This window comes from Rhopilema esculentum, chromosome 4 (assembly GCF_057945365.1).
Source record: "Rhopilema esculentum isolate cy_ngs chromosome 4, ASM5794536v1, whole genome shotgun sequence".
NCBI classification, from domain to species: Eukaryota; Metazoa; Cnidaria; class Scyphozoa; order Rhizostomeae; family Rhizostomatidae; genus Rhopilema; species Rhopilema esculentum.
In genome coordinates, this window is record NC_142818.1 from 9,340,456 (window position 1) to 9,362,776 (window position 22,321).

Sequence of the window (22,321 nt, forward strand, 5' to 3'; positions counted from 1 at the left end):
AGGTAGAGTGCACGAGATGAAAGTGTTTTGACAATTCTGGCAGCAGAAAGCATTTATGGAAATCAGCTTCCTCTGATTGTACAAAGAGAATTCCTCACTCTCCCTTGTGATCGTTCTCCTTTCGAAGCGAGCAGCCGATAAAGCAATAATTTTGCTCCCAGTGGATTTTTTTGATCAATTATATCCAAATGCTATCCTGCCAATTTCACCGATTCAAACTCAATTGTCTTGGGCTTTCAACTTTTTGTCCCATAGGGATATGGTGACCACGCTTTAGCTTTATATTTTGAAAGCTACAGGATTTAAAGAAGGATTTGACAACTGGCCTAACTTACAGCTGTGTGTTTTAAGAGCAAATATTCAGTGGATACAGGGTTTACTTGAAAGGAAAAAGAGAGGCAAAAGCATAGACATAACGACGTACAAGGTGAGTATGATGATGCACACATTTAACACCAACAAGGATGCCTGCGCCAGGGGGGAGGGCAGCGGGGGCCGTGAACGTCCTTGCCCTCGCGAAATTGAGTATTTTTTTTCGTTTTACTATTGCTCTGCCTTTTTCTTGGCGCTTTGCTCCTACTCCCCGCTTCGATTGCAGGCTTCCCTGAACACCAACATATTGGAGTTGAGTTTTAAGAGTCAACATGGATGACTCCTTTAATCTCTCTTTTAAAAAAGACTTTCAAATTTTATGTTTTCATTTCTTTTAATAAGCTAGCAATTTCAATTCAGTAGAAATTTCCCTAAAGAAACTTTATTTTGTTGCTACTGTTGCTACAAACTGCAGTGAAAGAAATAAACTATCGACGAAGACGTTTGGTAATGCCTGGAAGAAAAAAGTACGGGATCCCTCGCAAAGAACAATTTACGAATTTGAGAACCCACGAACATCCTTCTTTTGATCAAGTTCCTTTTAAGACATTAAGCTAATGAAATTAGACATTTTTGTCGAAACAAAAATAAGAGAAGTCCTGTCCTAAATCTTTCGTTCACCGAATTCGTTGCTTCAATTTGCAATTATCATCATAGATATTTTCTTGTTTTCTTTGTGTGTACATTTAGCATCATTCATTTAGAAGCACATGCTAATCTAACACCGCTACTTTTTCTTTCTATCGTTCAAGAAATACACCTCCATGAAAACCCATTAATTTAGTCTCAATAATTTTTACTATCATTATAAAATACAATTGCAATAATACAGTTTTTGTTACAAAATCAAAACATTAATGTACAATAATTTACATATTTATTACAATTTCAACTCCAATGGTCTTCTGGCTGCTAGTATTAGCTATTTTCATAGATGTACAGCAGAATAATCACACAGAAAAGATATTTCGATAACCTTGAAACATACAAAAAGCCCTCTCTCTAATAAGCTCCCTCTCTTATAACCCTTAAGTCTCCTTTGGTATTTCTCAAAGATAAAAAAGTCCCCTGCCTTAGGCTTGATAGCGCTTTTACGCTATTTGCACATGAGAGCATGGTGCCCGGGCACTAACCAGTTTTTAAGGCTCGCCAAATAAGTTTTAAGCAAGATTTTCTATTCCTTGCTTCAGCACAATTAAAGGTAGGCTTTTAATCAGAAAATAAGGGGATATCGTGACACGAAGAGGAGAAAAACATTTCGATAACTAAAAGTAAAGTCTTGGTTAAGCTTTGAATATGCCAAATCAACAGTGGGGTAGATAGGAAAATTCATAGGAGGGGCGAGAAATTTAGATTTTACGACAAAACTTCAATAAGGGTTTTCATTTTCTTCCCAATATTTAAACATAAAGTCTTTAGAGATAAAGCCTAATCATTTATTTAAAATTAAGTTTCATTAATCATACAAATGAAAGACTTTTATGGTCCTCTCTGCAAAAGACACTTTGAAGTATTATACCAATCTTGTTCAAATCAACGAAAGAAGTCATCAAATTCAGCTTTGAAATCTTTCCTCTCAAAATGTAATACTTGAATAATAATAGATAACCATGTTATATTTCCGACAACTTCAGAACCTTTATCTACGCCACTGTACACGCTTTTTTTATAAGGAACCACTTTATAAGGAACCTAGTAGAAGGCCGAAATATTTAAAGAACTTTTATTTCTAAAAACGAAATCCCTAAGGAACTTTTTGATTTGAAAAATTTTGATAACTGGAAGCATCAAGAACTAAAAAGATGGTTCCATTCATTTGCAGCCAATACTCGCATAGATTGTTTGCTATTCGTGTGTCAAGTGCTTCATTGAGTAGTTTCGGCATATGCTGTCTTGCCCCTCTCTCTATTGAGTGTTAAGGCTGATTGTAGTCAGAACAAATTAAGGAACTATTAAGGAACTTTTGGTCTACAATTTGATGATTTGAGGTAAACGAATAAGGAACTTTTGGAACTAGGCCTTGAGGTAGGTTCCTTATTAAAAAAACGTGTAATGCCATAGTTTGAGGACTTAGGTAAAGTCTTTCCTGGGATGGCCCAGATAAGATAAGACGATAATAAATAGATAAAGACTTGCTATTGACTATGGTCATAGCAATGTTCAGTGACGTAGTGTTAAAGGAAAGAGCTTTATCAGGCTTTTAATCGGGCCTGTGTTTAAAAACTTTGTCCCCCTAATGCTGGAGACCTGGCTAAGCTACTCTCTTGAACGGCATATCCAACCTTGATATATACATATTTAACGTACGGATACTTCGTCATACATAAGCTATGGTCATATGAAAGGAATTTTCTATGCCATTCAAAAACCCCTGTTATTGTTCTTGTTATGAACCCCAGTTTAGCTCTCTCTACATGTGAGTTTGCAATAGTTTTATGATGAGAAAAAATTAGTATATAAATTAATTTCTATCTACATTAACTAATATTGTTGAAATTGCCATTTAGACACTGAAGCCACGTCACACACAAGACTCTGCATTGTTTGCGAATAACGGATTGTCAAAGCTGTAGACATCAGCACCAGAGCCGTCTTTCGTGCGAGTTATACCATAAAGAGGGTTTTCTCTAGAAAACAAGAACGATTCATAAAGTGGTATATTACGAGATTAAAAACTTGTTAATTTGTAAAACAACCTCCTTTTCTAAATTGGTAACAAGAAAACTAATAGAAAATAAAAAAGTTGCTTTTAGCAGTCCAGATTCTGAATTAAAAAGAACTTGATTCCTTTACAAGCTTTTGAAGTTGAAATGTACTATCCTGGCTATAAGGAGCGCCTTTTCATGACGATATTTTCTTATCCAATCTTTAGCCACTACAGGAAAATCAAATGCCAGTGTCTATGAGAGTCGGTAACAGCTGAAGTGGGGGAGACTTCAGGCATGTCGAAGAGGGGGCGCGAGGGAGGGGCAACCGCCCTTCTTGCCCTTTGATAGGAGGTGCAAGGGGCCAAAGCTCCTAAAAGTGCCAATGACACCAGTCTTTTGTAATAATCAAAGATATTCATACGAAGCTCTGACGGCAGTGCCTTATTCATTATGACATTTCTGCATAATTCAAAAATTTCTTATGGCAGAAGTTACAAATGATAGTAACGAAAGAATTAGTAGAAGCAGGGAATATTCTTTCAAATGCCCTTTTCCTGAAGCCAGCCCCCTTGCCCCCCTCGGTCGTACCGGCGTCCCTGGGAGGCTTAAGCCACCCCAAATAAATGTCAAAAATTGACTTAAAATACAAAAATAATATTGCTCTAAGCCTATTGCATATTTAGCCCCCGCAGAACATTTCAGATTAGCATATTGTATTAGACATTGGAAGATCATCGGGGCTGGAGTGCCAATTCCCCCTTAGTTAGTATGTTAAAAAAGCTTTAATCATTGAAAGAGCACATAGCCATTGGGTTTAAAAAATGTTGACTAAAATGGAAACGCTTAATTTTGTTTGATAAAATCATTATCATCTTTTTGTAACCTGTGTAGCCAAAACCTAGCATGATTGCTTAAACATTTGCAACTTTGCATCGAATCGACAAAGAAGCGTAGCATATATCCCCAAACTAGTAATTCAATGATCGGCAGATAGCGCCTTATATTGTAATTTACCGATCACATTATGAATAATAATGCCAGATAAGAGATGGGCAATTTTGGTTTCTGACGCAAACGCAACCAGAGCTATAACTATCGTGAATATTTGAAACTTGGGTTGTTAATAAGCATAATACTTTTGTTATTAATCCTCTTAAAAGATAGAGCTTCAAATGTAGTGATACAGATTTAAAAAGCGCAAGATCTGAGCAAAATAGAATGGTGCTACTTTTAGTCATATAACCAACACGTAGCTTTGCCAGTCTTACATTGCTGCTTACAATCATATTCGCCTTACCCATTGAAGTAACTCTCATTGTCATAATCATCTTGACCTGGGTTTGTAATGCCGTTGTGAGAGATGATGTCGACATCAGTCTTCTCTTCCATATTTGTCAAATAACATTCACGTTGGGCTTGAGTTTTCTTCTCTTTCCTTTAAAAAGCACCATTTTCAAAATTGTTCAACATAGAATTATCAAGTCAATGCTAAACCAGTTTAAAAAATTACATAAATCTTAGATTTACATGTGTGTAGCAAATTAGAGACAGGCAAAATAGACAAATAATTGGACCTATTGTTCCATTATAATCACAAACACAAACGAATTGTTGTGAAATAATATGTGTTGAGAAAGATCATCCTTGCAGGATTTGTGAAAATTACAAAGACCTAAGAGGCCAATATGATCATGTGTGTGAGGCGGATAAAGATCATATTTTTGCCCTATTCTTGTAGCTCAATAAATCGTAATTAATTTGTTCCATTTTCAACGAAAAAATGTCCAAGATGATGAAAAGGGATTTTTAAAGATGAGATATCCATGTGTTCAACTCTGCCACGTAGCTGCAGGTGGCACGGGAGAGGGCTATGCCCCCCAAAATGAAAAATTTGACAACAGCTTGCCCCCTCTGGCTACAATTTTTCCAATTGATTTTGGCATATTCATAATTCCATGACCTTGATTTTGTCCAATATATCTGTTTGTTATATATCTGTTTTCTTGTTTTAAAGCCTGCCCCCCTCAGGTATGTTTCTTGCTCGAGTTTGCGTCCCCCCCCTAGCCGACACCTACAGCTACGCGGCTGGTTCAACCGAGTCAAAACTAAAATAGAAAAAACTTTCTGCAGTCAGTAGTGTATGTTTCTATAGTACAAGAGCAGTATAGTTCTGGAATATACTCACCGTTTCCAGATTACGATCAAAGCAGTGACAACGGAGAATATTACCACAAACATAGTGAAAACAGTTAGCTGTCCAGAAGTAGTTCCTGTCAGCCAATGCACGGCACTCTTCTTGGAGGCTTTTTCTATGATTGGATGTTTGGTTGATGTTGGTGTTGGCGTGGTCTGTTGTATACTGCTATATATTAATTGTACAGAGTTGCTTTTGTGGTATAGAGTGGTTGATGATGCATGCATATAGGTGTTTATGAACGACTGACTGGCGTTGGTTCCTTTCAACTCAACGTCCATTGATTCAGTATTTTTTACGTAGCTTTTGCTCGAGCCAGGAATCGATCTTGAAGCATCAATGTTGATGGAGGAGGCAGGAATTATAGTGTCTGATGCAGATGTTGTCGGAAACATAGCTCTTGTACCCAATATCTTTGTTTTCGTGCCTCCATTAGTTCTTGAAGTTCCTATGGAGCCTAGGTCTGTCTTGCTACTTTGTATAGTTGAAGAAGGATGCTGGGTCTGGTATTCAGTTATACGTCTTGTGAACTCCGATGATATTGAGTCAGTTTTTGTTGACTTTGTTTCTTCTATATTACTGGATACTGTGCTAGCATGCGAGGCTGTGGACAGTTTCTTAATCTCAAAAGTTGAAAAACCCTTTGAATTTGTAGAATCAAGTGTTTGAATTTGAAAGGTTGTGCTATAGATGCTATCTGCTTGTAAATTTGTATGCTTGCTTTTAATATGAGTGGATGATTTAATTTGATATGAGAGCGGTAGAGTTGTGCTATTGACGAAATATATACTAGGATGTAACTTAATACTGGATATAATAGGTTTCTTTGTATAGGAAAAGTAAGAACCAGATCCAACATAACGTGATTTAGTCACAGTGCTTCCTCTCTCAGAATCCGTATATGATGGTTTTATCTTCACTTTTGTGACGGATGATGATAAAGAATAACCCACAATGTTATTGAAGTATGAGGTAATCAAAATAGTCGTTGCTGGTAATCTACGAGAAGAAATAGGAAATGGCTCAGAAGTTAGAAACGAAACTTTTGAAGAGTAGCAGCTATTGTCCAAGCAGGATGAGGAACAATTCTTTCCTTGGAAACCACTCCTACATATTTTTTCACCTGTAGTCTCATTGCAGTAGTAAACTGTAGAAGGCTTGCAGTATGTTTTACATCCTTCCCCATACCAGTTCTCGTGACATATCTTATTACCCTCCTTATCACATCTATAACCACTTTGAAGATCTCCCTTGCAGTATGTCAAGCATCGGTTTCCGAACCAGCCTTCCAAACACCTTTTCTCACCGGTAACATTCTCGCAAAAATAATGTCCCTGTGAGTCATTCCGTTGTTTGCAATATGTTTGGCATTCATCTCCAAACCAATTTGGGAAACAAATTCTAGCTCCTGATGACTTATTGCAAGAGAAATGTCCTGATGTATCATTCCGCAACATACAGTGAACAGTGCAGTTTCTGCCGTACCAGTCCTTCATACATATCTTACTTCCAGTCTTATTGTCACATAAATAATGTCCAAACCGATTGTTCCTTTCCGTACAGTATACAGTGCAGTTTTCGGAGAACCACAGTGGTCTACAAATCTTAAAACCAGTTTTTGAACAGGTGTAGTGACCCACCGGGCCATCTTGTTCTTGACAGTACCTCAAACAGTCCTTACCATACCACAGTGGGTGACATATTTTGGAACCATTTAGGACATTGCAAGAATAATGGCCGTACGAATCTTTTCTGGGAAAACAATAGACAGAACAATTCTTACCATACCAACTGCTGTGACATATCTTACTACCATCAAGTTTGTCGCATTCATAATGTCCCAAGGTTCCATTCTGCGCCTTGCAAAAGTTTGTACAATTCGTTCCATACCAATATCGATGACATATCCTACTACCGTTACGCTTGTCGCATTCAAAATGTCCAAATGTTCCATTCTGTGACTTGCAAAAGCTTGTACAATTTTTTCTATACCAGTGACTGTGACAAATCTTACTACCATCACGCTTGTCGCATTCATAATTTCCTAATGTTCCATTCTGTGACTTGCAAAAGCTTGTACAATTTGAACCATACCAGTGAGTGTGACATATTCTACTACCATTACGCTTGTCGCATTCATAATGTCCTAATGTTCCATTCTGTGACTTGCAAAAGCTTGTACAATTTGAACCATACCAGTGAGTGTGACATATTCTACTACCATTACGCTTGTCGCATTCATAATGTCCTAAAGCTCCATTTTGTTCCTTACAGAAGCTTGTACAATTTGAACCATACCAGTGAGTGTGACATATTCTACTGCCATTACGCTTGTCGCATTCATAATGTCCTAATGTTCCATTCTGTGACTTGCAAAAGCTAGTACAAGTTGAACCATACCAGTGAGTGTGACATATCATACTACCATTACGCTTGTCGCATTCATAATGTCCTAATGTTCCATTCTGTGACTTGCAAAAGCTTGTACAATTTGAACCATACCAGTGAGTGTGACATATTCTACTACCATTACGCTTGTCGCATTCATAATTTCCTAATGTTCCATTCTGTGACTTGCAAAAGCTTGTACAATTTGAACCATACCAGTGAGTGTGACATATTCTACTACCATTACGCTTGTCGCATTCATAATGTCCTAATGTTCCATTCTGTGACTTGCAAAAGCTTGTACAATTTGAACCATACCAGTGAGTGTGACATATTCTACTGCCATTACGCTTGTCGCATTCATAATGTCCTAATGTTCCATTCTGTGACTTGCAAAAGCTAGTACAAGTTGAACCATACCAGTGAGTGTGACATATCATACTACCATTACGCTTGTCGCATTCATAATGTCCTAATGTTCCATTCTGTGACTTGCAAAAGCTTGTACAATTTGAACCATACCAGTGAGTGTGACATATCCTACTACCATTACGCTTGTCACATTCATAATGTCCTAATGTTCCATTCTGTGACTTGCAAAAGCTTGTACAATTTGAACCATACCAGTGAGTGTGACATATCCTACTACCATTACGCTTGTCACATTCATAATGTCCTAATGTTCCATTCTGTGACTTGCAAAAGCTTGTACAATTTGAACCATACCAGTGAGTGTGACATATCCTACTACCATTACGCTTGTCACATTCATAATGTCCTAATGTTCCATTCTGTGACTTGCAAAAGCTTGTACAATTTGAACCATACCAGTGAGTGTGACATATCATACTACCATTACGCTTGTCACATTCATAATGTCCTAATGTTCCATTCTGTGACTTGCAAAAGCTTGTACAATATGAGCCATACCAGTGAGTGTCACATATCCTACTACCATTGCGCTTGTCGCATTCATAATGTTCTAATGTTCCATTCTGTGACTTGCAAAAGCTTGTACAATTTGAACCATACCAGTGAGTGTGACATATTCTACTACCATTACGCTTGTCGCATTCATAATGTCCTAATGTTCCATTCTGTGACTTGCAGAATCTTGTACATTCAGTTCCATACCAATGTCGATGACATATCTTACTACCATCACGTTTGTTGCATTCATAATGTCCTAAAGCTCCATTTTGTTCCTTACAGAAGCTTGTACAGTTTGAACCATACCAGTGACTGTGACATATCTTACTACCATCATGCTTGTCGCATTCATAATGTCCTAATGTTCCATTCTGTGACTTGCAGAATTTTGTACATTCAGTTCCATACCAATGTCGATGACATATCTTACTACCATCACGTTTGTTGCATTCATAATGTCCCAAGGTTCCATTCTGTGATCGACAAAAATTGTTACAGTTCGTTCCGTACCAATTTTTGTAACATAATTTTGTGCCATTTGCAGCGCAGTTATAATATCCGTCTTTTTCACTGTGTCTTGCTTTGCAGTAAGTACCACAATCCTTCCTGAAGAAGTACAGATCACAGGCAACCCTGATACTGAATTTGAACGTGTGTCCTTTGCGTGATAATGTTAGTTCTTTTTGGGCACTATACGTCCCATTGCTAGGTGCTCTTATATAAACTGTTTTGCTGAATTCGTCCATCAGGTCGTCTGGATTTCCTATATCATCTTCATCCATCACTTTTATGAATATTCCAAGGTATCCCTGCCAATACAGATATACATTAATTGAATCACTAGTGTAGTTACTCAGGAGGTGATTGGGCAGTAGAGAAAGGGTGAGACTGATTTTACGGTCGCAATGAAATGGAAAAGGCAGTCTTTTTGGTACGATCGCTCGATTCTTCGAACGGGACAGGCTACAGCTTCTCAGCTCTTCCCTTGTTGTCAGAGCCCCCTAGGGAAATTGCCAATTAGCGAGAGGAATATTTTTCGAAAAAGACACTTTCAAACATGACTTTCTTCATCACTTGAGCCAATCTTGTAGTGGTCGAGAATACGAAAAGAAGAATAAGTATATAATGATTATACGTTAATCTACAGCACAGGACGCCGGAACGACCAAGGGAAAAGGGGGCAGGCTTCAGTAAAAGGGAATTAAAAACATAATTCCCAACTTCTACTAATTCTTTCGTAAACTGTCATTTGCAAGTTTTGAAAAGTGACTTCATGACAAAAACGCTCTTGTCGGAATTTTATATATATCTCTCTGATAATTACAACAGGCCGATCTCTAGGGCACATTTATGAAAATATCACTTCAGCCCTCCTTGTCCCTCCTATCAAAGGAAAAAGTGGTGGTTAACCCCAACCCAGCGTCCCCTCTTACGGTGTCCCTGTCAGCCGCAGGGTTTCAGGGATTCAGGGTTCGGGGCCAAAAACATCTGCGGGGCTCTTGTTCTTTATAATTTCTATCTTTTTTCTTAGGTGTGGGACCCCAGGGGGGCAGGGCCTGGGGCCATTAAACCGCCACTGCCTGTCAGACAGGGCCTTTTTTAGTCCTCGAATGAAGGATAAAATCCAACTAATATGCATCTTTTGTTTTGGAAACTGAACCTGGCATTTTTTGTCAAAGGTTGTGAGCTGGCTTGATTCTAATCACAGATGAAATAAAGTGAAAAACTTATCTACCCGCCCTATTTATCCTGATCAAAGAGAGTGTTGTATTCTGTAAATGTCATTTGAAAATAGTTAGGCTACACATACCTTCCATTTTGCAAAGCCTATACTTTCTTTCCTCGATTTAAAGTCATAGCTGTTGGTGTTGGCCGGACCCTTTATGCGGATTTTCTTTAAGCAGTTGTTGTCTGACTTTGGATCTGGAGAATCGATGACACAGATGGTAAAGATAGGATCGCATTTCCATGAGCTACTACCCCATATTGTTGTATCGCAACGTTGTCCTTTGTAATCTTGGCCGTCAGGGTTCGTGTAGGAGCCCAAAGTAAGCTGAGCAGTACCACTCTGTTTTGCATTCTGTTAATAGTAATTATTCAATCTATCAAGATTTAAAGTAATGCAAATATTGACAAGAAAGTTATCTTAAAAGTAGACTAATGGTAGTCGCATTTTTTCTACACACTTGCTTCATTGGAAGCTACATGTTTTTAGCCAATTGGCAGCTCTTTCTCTTTCACAACAAGAGGGGGCTAATACCGTTTTTTTGAATACTGTTAGTGTGACATTGCTTTCTGGCTAGCCTTGTTTAAAAGATTTCTTGCCTAGTCAAAGCTAGCAAGCTTACTTGTTTAAGGATCGCGCAGCATATCACAGATTGAGAGGGCTTAAACGTTTTTTTTTGGAGAGGGCTAAACATGCTAAAAACCAAGAGCAGGGTGACTTTTTGCATGGTTTAAAATACATTTTGGAAATTATTGGGGGAGCTAAAGCCCCCGTAGCCCCCCCCCCCCACCCGTATTCGCGGTTTCTGATGTTCTGAACTATTGCTGATGATATAATTTTATAGTCAAATCGAAGCAAAAATGCGTAAATGTAAGTTTCCTCTTCATTCAGTTAAAATGCAGCGATCTAAATAAAAGGACGAAAATCCACGGTGATCCCAAAAGTCTCAGGTAAACGTTGTTTTATTGTCGTTACACTCAAAACGTGATCTAAACTGTAATCCGATTTTAATATTTGTCCCAGGTTACCATTCAAAAAACCGTTAGCAAATAAGGGTAAGATGGTCCTCAGAATATTTGACCAATTATAAATCATAAGACTGAAGGTGGCGTTCTCTCATCATTTGGACCATTTATTTTTGGGCTGTCGGTGCGCCAATCGCAAAGACGGCCATAAATGAAAACCCAACCGTTTTTGAAGGGGTTGAGAAGAAGAACAATGGCCCTCTTCCGCCGACTAGCAACACCTTGTTCATGCAAAAGTTGCAAGCCAAATGGCCATTAACCAATGCACAAAGAAAAGAAAGAGAAAGTTAACATGCCTCCAATAACCTGAAAATACCTAGACATGGGTTGGGTTGGCAGGGTTGCAAAGGAAAAAACCTTTCCTCTCTAAGTCTAACTTCAAGTTGTCTTGTAGCGTGTGCGAATGAAACTATGCCAACACAAAGTTTATATACCCAAGGACAATGCAAACTTGCACGCTTGTTGCTTTAGCCGTATAAAAGACACAATGTAATGCTTACTCGAGCACTGCTCTGCTACAATAAACACAAACTCCACAATCGTGCAATCTGTGTCCAAAACAGAAGCCCAAGGGGCACCTAAACGGCGTACCCTGTCACATATTAAACGTGATTAAACTTCGTTAAATCAAGCTGAAAATAGATTCAGAGGTAAAACCGCCTCTTTTGAATTCTCATGTTTTGGACAAAGGTTTATCGATGCCCTTGCAACTTTTTCTTTGGAACCACCTATTTTAACTTAATGAGCTGGACTGAATTTTTTCCCAAAGTATCAAAATGTAAAAGGATAAGAAACATCGCCACTTAATCCCTTGCATTATTGAATGTATTGAAAACTTGTTTTATCTTATCGTTTATGCTTCTGGCAAAACAGAGACTAAAAGCTCAATGTTGTTTTTCAAAATTTCTAATTTTTGTAGGTAAGGCACGAGGACCCAGAATCGTATCGATTTTTTATAAATTGATGATTTAATTGAACCTGAAAACTTTTACTCTTTTCTTGCTACCCAGATTCTTCTTTCATTATTAGAATCAATAAACTTGATCTTGCCTTTCCTTTTTCTTAGCCCCTCCCATTAGGCCATGGCTACAGGTGCCCAGGGCCTTTTCCCAACAAATTCAATTAAAGAGAAGAGTCCCAGAAAGAGGGACTTGTTTTCTGGGGGAATGAAATGCATATAGGAGGCCTCGGTCTTGAGAAAGGTTCCGAGAGGAATTCAGCCTTTCCCTTATAGGCAGGGCATTCCTCTGAACCATCGACCGCATTGCCTAACCTTTGTTTTCTCGGCTGATTATGGAACAATATGATATAACGAATAATTTAAGCTCTTACAACATTTTCAAAAATTCATCAAAGTCACGTTACCGATGACGTCAAAAAGGTTATGTTTCCTAGACTCAAAACCATTGTAACTTCTTGAGTATACGTCTGATGTCAATATAAACGCTAGATTTGGGCTCGCCTAAATGAAAGCTTTCCAATGATATATACACATCAGTATTTTAACGATGTCAGCAATTTTCAATGATGACGTCATCACTCTCAAAATGGCCGTCGACCCGCGAGCTGCCTCTGATTTTGCTAGGCACAAATTCGCATTATCGCAATTAGACATCATGCATGATTTTGCTTGACACTTTCCTTATAACGGAGATGAAGCTGCTCCTTCGCCATTCACAGTTTTCATTCTTATTATTTTAATTTTATTAATTAAACCTAAAATAATTGTTTCCGAAGACCGGACCGAGCTCAAAGGCCAAGGGCTTTTATTATTGGCAGGAGGAAGCAGTTATTATATGGGCTATTACTTTAAAGCATTTGTTTAATACCCCTGACAGGGCTAGATAACTTGTCAATCACTCATAAGACGCCTGTCTGTCTAGTATGCAAGGAATATACCTTGATTCTTTCTTAGATATGATCTTGACATATTTCATGTTTTTATTCATGCGGATGAAATGGGGAAGGCAAATATAAACCAAGTTTTGTGAACGAATGTTGACTTGTATAGTCAGATCAAGGTGCTGATGGGTTGCTTTCATCAACTCATGGGTTCGCCAACGTCTTTTCGAAAAAAACCCACACAGTCAATGCCCATGAGCAATGGCAGATTGATGCAAAAAACTGTTGATTCTTAAAAATCGTCAAAAAACCGAAAAGTGTCTTGAAATCGCTAAGCTGGAGGATTTGTCCGCTTTGTTGAGCATGGTAGCAGCTTTGCAGAAAAGCAATACTAAGCTACAGTGCAAGCAGTGCAATTTTGCAAGCAGTGCAAAATATGATTCTGCTTACATTTGCATTGAATCATATCAACTATGCCCGCTACTGTACATACCAACATCTGCTTCTCCATTGCACTTCTATCATTGCAGGGTGAACAAACTACAGCATTCCAAGATTGGAGCAAATAAGGATTTGGCGGAAATTTCAAAGCAAATTCTCTGCAATTCATTGCGATTTACATACAGAGCTATTTAATCAAGAAGCTAAAGGGACTGCAGGTCCATACAGGTCTGGCTTCAGCAAACGTTAATGCGGCTAACACTTTGATTGCTACGTCCCACATTCATAGCAAGTTTAGAGAGGCTCTGAAGCAATACTTTTTCGTAAAGTCATCATCAATTCACAAGTACAGCATTACAGGTGGGACAAAGCTCCTTCGGAAGCATAATGATAGCCCTAGAGAACTCTTCGAAGCTATGACACCAATCGGTTTTATGTTGCTTCTGCAAAATCGACTTTAACTGGTGAAGAATTAGATCAATAAAGTTCTACTGACTTCCTTGCAGCGTCGATTAATGGCAGCGTTTAATTTTTCACGCCGATCAAGAAAAACAAAGCTTAAGACAGATCTAGAAAAGGTCAAGACGCTGCCATTAATCGACGCTGCAAGGAAGTCAGTAGAACTTTATTGATCTAATTCTTCACCAGTTAAAGTCGATTTTGCAGAAGCAACATAAAACCGATTGGTGTCATAGCTTCGAAGAGTTCTCTAGGGCTATCATTATGCTTCCGAAGGAGCTTTGTCCCACCTGGAATGCTATACTTGTGAATTGATGATGACTTTACAAAAAAGTATTGCTTCAGAGCCTCTCTAAACTTGCTATGAATGTGGGACGTAGCAATCCAAGTGTTAACCGCATTAACGTTTGCTGAAGCCAGACCTGTATGGACCTGCAGTCCCTTTAGCTTCTTGATTAAATAGCTCTGTATGTAAATCGCAATGAATTGCAGAGAATTTGCTTTGAAATTTCCGCCAAATCCTTATTTGCTCCAATCTTGGAATGCTGTAGTTTGTTCACCCTGCAATGATAGAAGTGCAATGGAGAAGCAGATGTTGGTATGTACAGTAGCGGGCATAGTTGATATGATTCAATGCAAATGTAAGCAGAATCATATTTTGCACTGCTTGCAAAATTGCACTGCTTGCACTGTAGCTTAGTATTGCTTTTCTGCAAAGCTGCTACCATGCTCAACAAAGCGGACAAATCCTCCAGCTTAGCGATTTCAAGACACTTTTCGGTTTTTTGACGATTTTTAAGAATCAACAGTTTTTTGCATCAATCTGCCATTGCTCATGGGCATTGACTGTGTGGGTTTTTTTCGAAAAGACGTTGGCGAACCCATGAGTTGATGAAAGCAACCCATCAGCACCTTGATCTGACTATACAAGTCAACATTCGTTCACAAAACTTGATTTATATTTGCCTTCCCCATTTCATCCGCATGAATAAAAACATGAAATATGTCAAGATCATATCTAAGAAAGAATCAAGGTATATTCCTTGCATACTAGACAGACAGGCGTCTTATGAGTGATTGGCAAGTTATCTAGCCCTGTCAGGGGTATTAAACAAATGCTTTAAAGTAATAGCCCATATAATAACTGCTTCCTCCTGCCAATAATAAAAGCCCTTGGCCTTTGAGCTCGGTCCGGTCTTCGGAAACAATTATTTTAGGTTTAATTAATAAAATTAAAATAATAAGAATGAAAACTGTGAATGGCGAAGGAGCAGCTTCATCTCCGTTATAAGGAAAGTGTCAAGCAAAATCATGCATGATGTCTAATTGCGATAATGCGAATTTGTGCCTAGCAAAATCAGAGGCAGCTCGCGGGTCGACGGCCATTTTGAGAGTGATGACGTCATCATTGAAAATTGCTGACATCGTTAAAATACTGATGTGTATATATCATTGGAAAGCTTTCATTTAGGCGAGCCCAAATCTAGCGTTTATATTGACATCAGACGTATACTCAAGAAGTTACAATGGTTTTGAGTCTAGGAAACATAACCTTTTTGACGTCATCGGTAACGTGACTTTGATGAATTTTTGAAAATGTTGTAAGAGCTTAAATTATTCGTTATATCATATTGTTCCATAATCAGCCGAGAAAACAAAGGTTAGGCAATGCGGTCGATGGTTCAGAGGAATGCCCTGCCTATTATCAAAGTTAAAATGGGAAGACTTGGACAAAGTTTTTTAATTATCAAGTTCATCCAAAAAATTTCTCCATGAAAGCTGTGCGGACTTGTCATTTCAGTAGTAAAACCTTTGTTTGAAATAAATCAAAATCAAGATATTAACCTCAGGCTAAAGGTTTAAGAGTAAGAGGAAAATGTGCCCGAACTTGTTGCTCAGGAGACTTAGACTGCGCCAGTAGATTTCCTGTTTTTTCTCTTTCGAAGAACATACGTTATTATCAAGCTCAATGCATACTTCATTTTAAATTCACTCTAGGATAGGCCAAAAAAGTCACGAGAAGGTCAATCTAGAAAAATCTATTAGCAGCTGAATGACAGAATTCAAAAACGCGTTTATCCTTTCTCCAGACAGTCCCCTAAGGGCCTGTTTATAATGACAAAATCATCCCACCCTCCAGCCTGTGAACTGAGAGGTGAGATCCCACCCTCCTACAGAATCAAAAAACAATTAGTCGACTCACTGCCTTGAATACATCCCAGGATGAAGGGCCAGTGAGTACAAAAAGAACGGTGGGTCTGGGGGGCGATCTCATCCCAGCGTCTCTTGCCAATCCATATCCACCAATGCCATCCATAAGGATTAAACTTAGTTTACTTCACAAAAGTTGGATTTATTGTGAGAGGCGGCCGATGACTACCATGGAAATTTCTATGACCTGATTTTACAAAATAACACAATGACTTTATAAAGCTACTTAATCTTGTTCTAAATTTTTGTTCTATTTATGAATCGTGTTCTGTTTCATACGCTTAAAAGTTTATTCTAAAACCTAGCAAGACATTTCAAACCTAATGTCAGGTTCAAACCAGATCTAGTGACAGAAGTCTAGAGAAATTTGCCTGGGATCTTTTTTTGGTCTAAATCATTGCCATAAATGTTTTTGATGCAGTTTCCTGCCATCCATAGAATCTCATATAATTTTCAAAATGTGAACTGTGTCGACAGTAACAATTATGTAAAAACAATACAATTGATCTAACGCAGAATATCTGCATCATGCTGTTTTTAATTTGCAGCTTATGGTGGCAGCTGCACAAGGTGTCATTGTGACTTATCGGGATTTTGTGAAAGATCTTACCAGCTGGGTAAGAAAATCTCTAGTTTGCACCTTGGAACATTATAAGGTCATTACAGTCTAGAATACAGACTGAATGTTTTAGCTGGAGTATGGTACGTTTGTGGAGATCGTCGTTGGAAAATCTCCTATATAGATATCAGGGAGGTTCTAACAGATATCAGGCACAAAGGGACGGATTTAAGCGGCAAGGATATGGAGGGAGGGGGTGTGACTAGATAATAATTGAATCTTGTGCTACACTCTTCAGATGACTTGAAGCTGATGGAAACACCCAGTTTTAAAACGCCAATTTTTTTGAATGAGAATGCTTATTCAGTATCTTTTAACTTAAACAAAAAGACGATAAGAGATATATAAGCTTTTCTGCGTCGCTTTGCAACTACAGTCTATCAAAAAGGGCTTTTTACCTAATCGAAATAAAACTTATCTAAGAACGCAAAAATATTTGGGGTGCTTCTAATGACGAGCGAATTGTAACAGCTATTCGGACAGCTCATTGGATCTTTTAGGTAATAACATTTTAATGTTCTAATTTTCATTGCTTGAGTTCAGACAAACGTTTGTCACCAGAGAAGCTCAAAATTTCAAGTTTCACCACTGTGGGGGTGTCAAATTAGTAAACAGAAAAAAACAATTCTAAAAATGCCATTTGAAACTCGAGTTGCCCTTGGTTGGCTTTAACTGTTACCATAGCGTGTTCAGTTCACAATCCGACGCTATCTTTATTTTATAAGCGAAAATGTGGCTTGTCTATATTGCAGCTGCTGCCAGAGTGGTATTTGTCTTTACTCAGAAAGGACAGGCATTTAAAAAGTGAGGGGAGGGGGACCTCTGTCAGCACCTTACTTCTGATTCTGAAAGTGGGGAGGGGGGCAAGAGACTTATCTATCATAAAAATCCCACATTCTGCCTTCTCATGTGTCCCAAAAAAAATTGGGCTGAAGTGTCTACAAAGCAAATGAGTAGCAAACATTTGCAAACATTACCTTTTCCAAACTTTGTATACATAAACATCTGTTATTTAAAATTTTAGCAATGTGCATGCTGAATTGGAAGGATCATTAACACCAGTGACTGGATATTACGTAGTGACTCAAACCCTTCAAGTTGCTTTACATTCATTCCGCTATTCTTATTATTCATTTGTCTTACATTTATTCCGCTTTTCATTCTTATTATAATGTTGGAGTTCAATCTCTAGTTTTATGTGTATTCAATATATTCAAAATAATTTTAAGATAGGAATTTTCTTGTTGTAGTTGGCGTGAATTAACATCTCTGCAATCACAAGTGTCAACTTCAAATAAATGAATTATATTTATTGTTATAGATAGCCACAAGAAGCATTTTATTTCTTAGTTTCGACCACCGTAACAGAAGCTGTAGCAAAATGACACCACCAGATATACTCTATATATGAAATTTTAGTTTAGTTCTTAGAAAGTTGTGATATTTGCAATAGAGACGAAAGGTATAGCAAATCAATTGATGGCTTATGTTACAGGGGTGTCAAGACACTTTCTGACTTCACTTCAGACACGGTCTACGTTTCAGTGGCGGAAATTCTGGCTTTCATTTGGGGGGGGGGCAGGGCTACGATTTTCCGACAAGATAACATCTTGGGTCATCTCTAATTTTGAGGGAACTGCACAGTTTGATGAAAATAGGTGACTTTTGGGCGGGAACCTTTAGAAATCTTTGCTAACCACGCCAGAATTAAGTAGCAAGAAGAACAATCCATTTATGAGTTTTGATATCAAGATCGATCTCTCATCAGGCAATTGATGATACAAGAGGTCGACGATTGCACTTTGTCAAGTCGCTCATGATAACAACATGATTGTAATTGTAACGTTCATTTTCTGCATTTTATCTTGTTTTCTTCGGTGGGGGAAACGTTTGAAAATAACTTTTGTTTGGAAGAATCTGATGGAAAGTTCGGCTAATCTTTACGGAATTGAAATTAGATATTCAATTCGCAAACAGTTTTGATTTTTGTCATATATCATTTGTTTGATTATTTAGTACTGGCTATGCTATGTCTAATATTTTATCAGCTATGCTATGTCCAAATTTAGCCTGTGCTCCAGACCCCCAACCTGAAGGAAGAGGGTCTAGAGCACAGGCTAGTCTTTTGGGAAAAGGATACAAAGAGGTTATAAAGGCCCCTTGGGTAAAAAGGGAAAATTTGGCAAACACGCCCCTTATTCCTTTTCAGACCGTTTTCTTGGAGTAATTTCGACACGTTAAACGGTTGTCAAATATCCGACGAAAGCCCAAATTTTCCTGCGAGATCGCTGATTGGGGGGGAGCGTTTGTGAGCCCCCCATACCCCTATAATTTCCGTCACTGCTACGCGTAATACGTTTTACGGCTGGTCTATTATACTGTTTTCTTGCTCTGTGATAACATTTGTTTGGGGTGTACACATAACTAACGTACATTTTTTCTTCTGTTTGAAAACTGCCCGTAATATTCAGTTCCTGTCATAGTCTTTTCTGTAAATAGGCTTTGGCTTACATTGTTTGGGGGCCTACGTATATGTGGGTCTGACTTGGACACCCCGTTATAATTGTATCGCCAACGCTAGATCACATTGTCATCTAAAGCTAACAGACCCCACAATAATCAATTTGCTTTTGACAGGACGCAAAGAGTTTTCAATTTGAAATTGCCTTTGACAGAACGTTTAAATGTCTATATTAAAACTTCTTTTATGAGATTTTAAACAGAGCTGTCTTGTTTGATTTTCCACCAACCCTCTCCTGCACACTCTACTTCGGTATTTCAATCACACTTTTCCGTGACGACGCCCAAATTCCTGACACGGATTATGGTTATCAACAGGGACACCGGAGAGGGGGGCGCGGGAGTCAACCGCCCCTGTTGCCTTTTGATAGAAGAGGCAAGGGGAGCAAAGTGCCCTTTTCATAGATATGCACTTTACATCGGCTGTTTATATTTATCAAAAGATTCATATGAAACTCTACATGCACTGCCTTATTCATAACGACATTTCTCAAAACTTGTAAAGAAATATCTTATGCCAAAAGTTAGCCGATTTCCATTATAGCTACAGAAGATCGAAACAAAGTAACAGTTACGAAAGAATTGTTAGTAGCTGGGAACTATTTTTCAAGCTTGCCCCCTTGCCCCTTTGTCGTTCCGGCGTCCCTGGATACAACACTTTTATAATGTGAAAAGATGAACGGCTTTGAAAAGTTTGCCGTTTTTTGAGTGACGTTTTCCACGGTTCTCTATAATATGCTCGACAATAATAAATGTCAAAATAGTGTAGCAACCTACCTTGACAACACATAGAATGAGCAAAAGCTCCATCAACTGAAAAGTTGATATCGTCATCTTTGGAGTTTATTGCATCCACGAGTCTTTCGCTTCTATTAGGGAACAATCATTCATTCACTTTAACCGTGCTCCCGCTCTTCAACTAACGTGTCATAGAGCATCAGCTTTCTTCCCATGCGTGTTTGCTCTTTATCATGATGTAACTGAAAGCTCCTTGCTGAAGGTTGGGTTAAATATCTTTTTCCTTAAAGCGTATTGGTTACCATAAGTCGGACCACTCGGGTTTGGTAATATGAAGCCCGAATTGAGTTTGGTTGCTATATGAATAAAGTTGTGTATTCAAACGCAGTTACGGAATGCGAACCCGATACGTTCTACTTTCAGGCCTTCCAATCACAAACTGCTGGCAAATCAGATCAATTGTTCTTGAATACCACGACAGGAATTTTGTTTAAGTAGCAGGAAAGCAGAAGAAAAAGCAATTCATTCAGCCAAGGTATTACCTGCAACCAGAGAAGTTGGACGCGAGATTAGGACACTATGAGCCAAGGAGTTCCGTTCTCTTTTCTGTAGTGTAAACGGGGTCTATGTCTACGAAAACGGTAAAATTTTCCAAAGATCTTAAAGAGGGGAATTCTAAGCAAAGGGGTATTTTCTCAAGCTTTGAGGGCACTATAAATCTTGTGCTCCAACTCCAGTTTCAACATCCCTGTCTGCGACCAACCGAGATTTGCGACTTAAAAAGTTCTAGGTTTCTGACTTGATACCTGATTTCTACTATCAAGAGTGTTACTATCATGTCATTATAAGTAAAAATGTAGTTGGTTTGCATTGTGATCCCAATGATAGAGGGGGAGGGTTGGGGCAAAAAAAATGTTGACGAGCCTACTTGCAACCAAATACCAAATCAAATGGTTTAAACTTGCGCGTAAATGTTTGGACAATGATATATATGAGAACTTTCAAGGTTATTTCGAGCTACAGCAGCACAAGACACGAACAAGACACAGCGAATGTTTAATTAGGCTTCCAGGCATCAAAAACAGAATATGCTAGGAAGTCGTTCCATTGTATGGGTGTAAAGCTGTACAACAAATTACCAATCGATCTTAGAAAAACTGAATCTTTTAAGCAATACGATGGACTGTTAAAGAAGCATTTTAGTTGAAAATCGTGATATTATAAGTATGGATCTTTTGAGTGTTGTAATTACTGCTAGGTTTTATAAGAGTTTCTTTATAGGTTTATAAGAGTTTCTTTTCTTTTCTTTTACAGGACACATGTTGATAAAAGCATTTTTATGTTGAAATGTACATCCTGTAAAAAGATTCGTTATATCATTATTATTATATTATATACTATTTTATTATTGCAAATAAAGCAAGGGGTGCCCTATGGATCTATTTTATGCCTTCAATTGTTTATCGTCTAAATAAGTAGCCAATAAAGCTAATTCGACAACTTTTGAACAGGTTTTGGCAAAAGATAAAAAAGTTTTGTCATGGAAGAAATATAATCTAAACATGATAGTACTTATAACCTATGACATCCAGATTTTACAACCAAAGAGCTTAACTTATTTTTATAAAAGCATACAATGAAGACATTCCTTAACACTTAGAAGAGTTTAAAAAATAATAAACGTTGCGACTTTAAACTATACCTTTAATCAATGTAAACAAGATATCACATTGTTTGGCAAACATAAAACTTCCTATTTTATTCTGTTTTCAATTTAAATCTCTTCTCAATTGATTCAGTTTACGCTAACGCTTTGTATTTCATTTTGCTGTTGTCAAGCTATTGCTGTTTCAGGTTCAAATAAAATCCAAATATGCTTTTGGAAGGTGTTGAAAACATTCTATTTTACAACCACACATAAAAAACCCATCAAAAATTTGGCAATTATGATATCAAAAAGTATGCATGGTTGAGACTTTGGAATTTTCAATGTATTTAATGCTACAAAAAAAATGGTGGTAAGATCTTGTGAATTACTTTCAGTGAGAGTAAAGAAGAGGTCTTGGTCAGTCATGAGGAATCCAAATTTCAAACGAAGGACTATATCGAAATCCGCAAGGTAAGATTTTTATTATGATCTACCTTTGCTACAATGAGAGTCATAAGTATTTTGAAAAGCAAAGATGACTTGAACCCCCCTTTGAACTA

The 22,321-nt window shown here is 38.0% G+C and overlaps 1 protein-coding gene across 1 annotated transcript; it reads right to left on the reverse strand.

Moving 5' to 3' along the window:
- Positions 1 to 49: 49 nt before the first annotated feature.
- Positions 50 to 22,287, reverse strand: LOC135690497 (uncharacterized). The gene is made up of 5 exons (XM_065208063.2): positions 20,153 to 22,287; positions 10,343 to 10,612; positions 5,206 to 9,341; positions 4,318 to 4,455; positions 50 to 2,999 (listed from the first exon to the last, which is right to left on the reverse strand). The coding sequence occupies exons 1-5, from the start codon at positions 20,207 to 20,209 to the stop codon at positions 2,894 to 2,896; spliced, it is 4,707 nt and encodes a 1,568-aa protein (XP_065064135.2). The 5' UTR covers positions 20,210 to 22,287; the 3' UTR covers positions 50 to 2,893.
- Between the last annotated feature and the right edge of the window lie 34 nt (positions 22,288 to 22,321).

Coding starts and splice junctions, on each gene's coding strand:
- LOC135690497 (XM_065208063.2), bottom strand. CDS start 20,209: ATGACGATATCAACTTTTCAGTTGATGGAGCTTTTGCTCATTCTATGT. Junction 10,613..20,152: donor TCATTCTATGTGTTGTCAAG/GTAGGTTGCTAC, acceptor TACTATTAACAG/AATGCAAAACAGAGTGGTAC. Junction 4,456..5,205: donor TTGATCGTAATCTGGAAACG/GTGAGTATATTC, acceptor TGCTTTTTAAAG/GAAAGAGAAGAAAACTCAAG.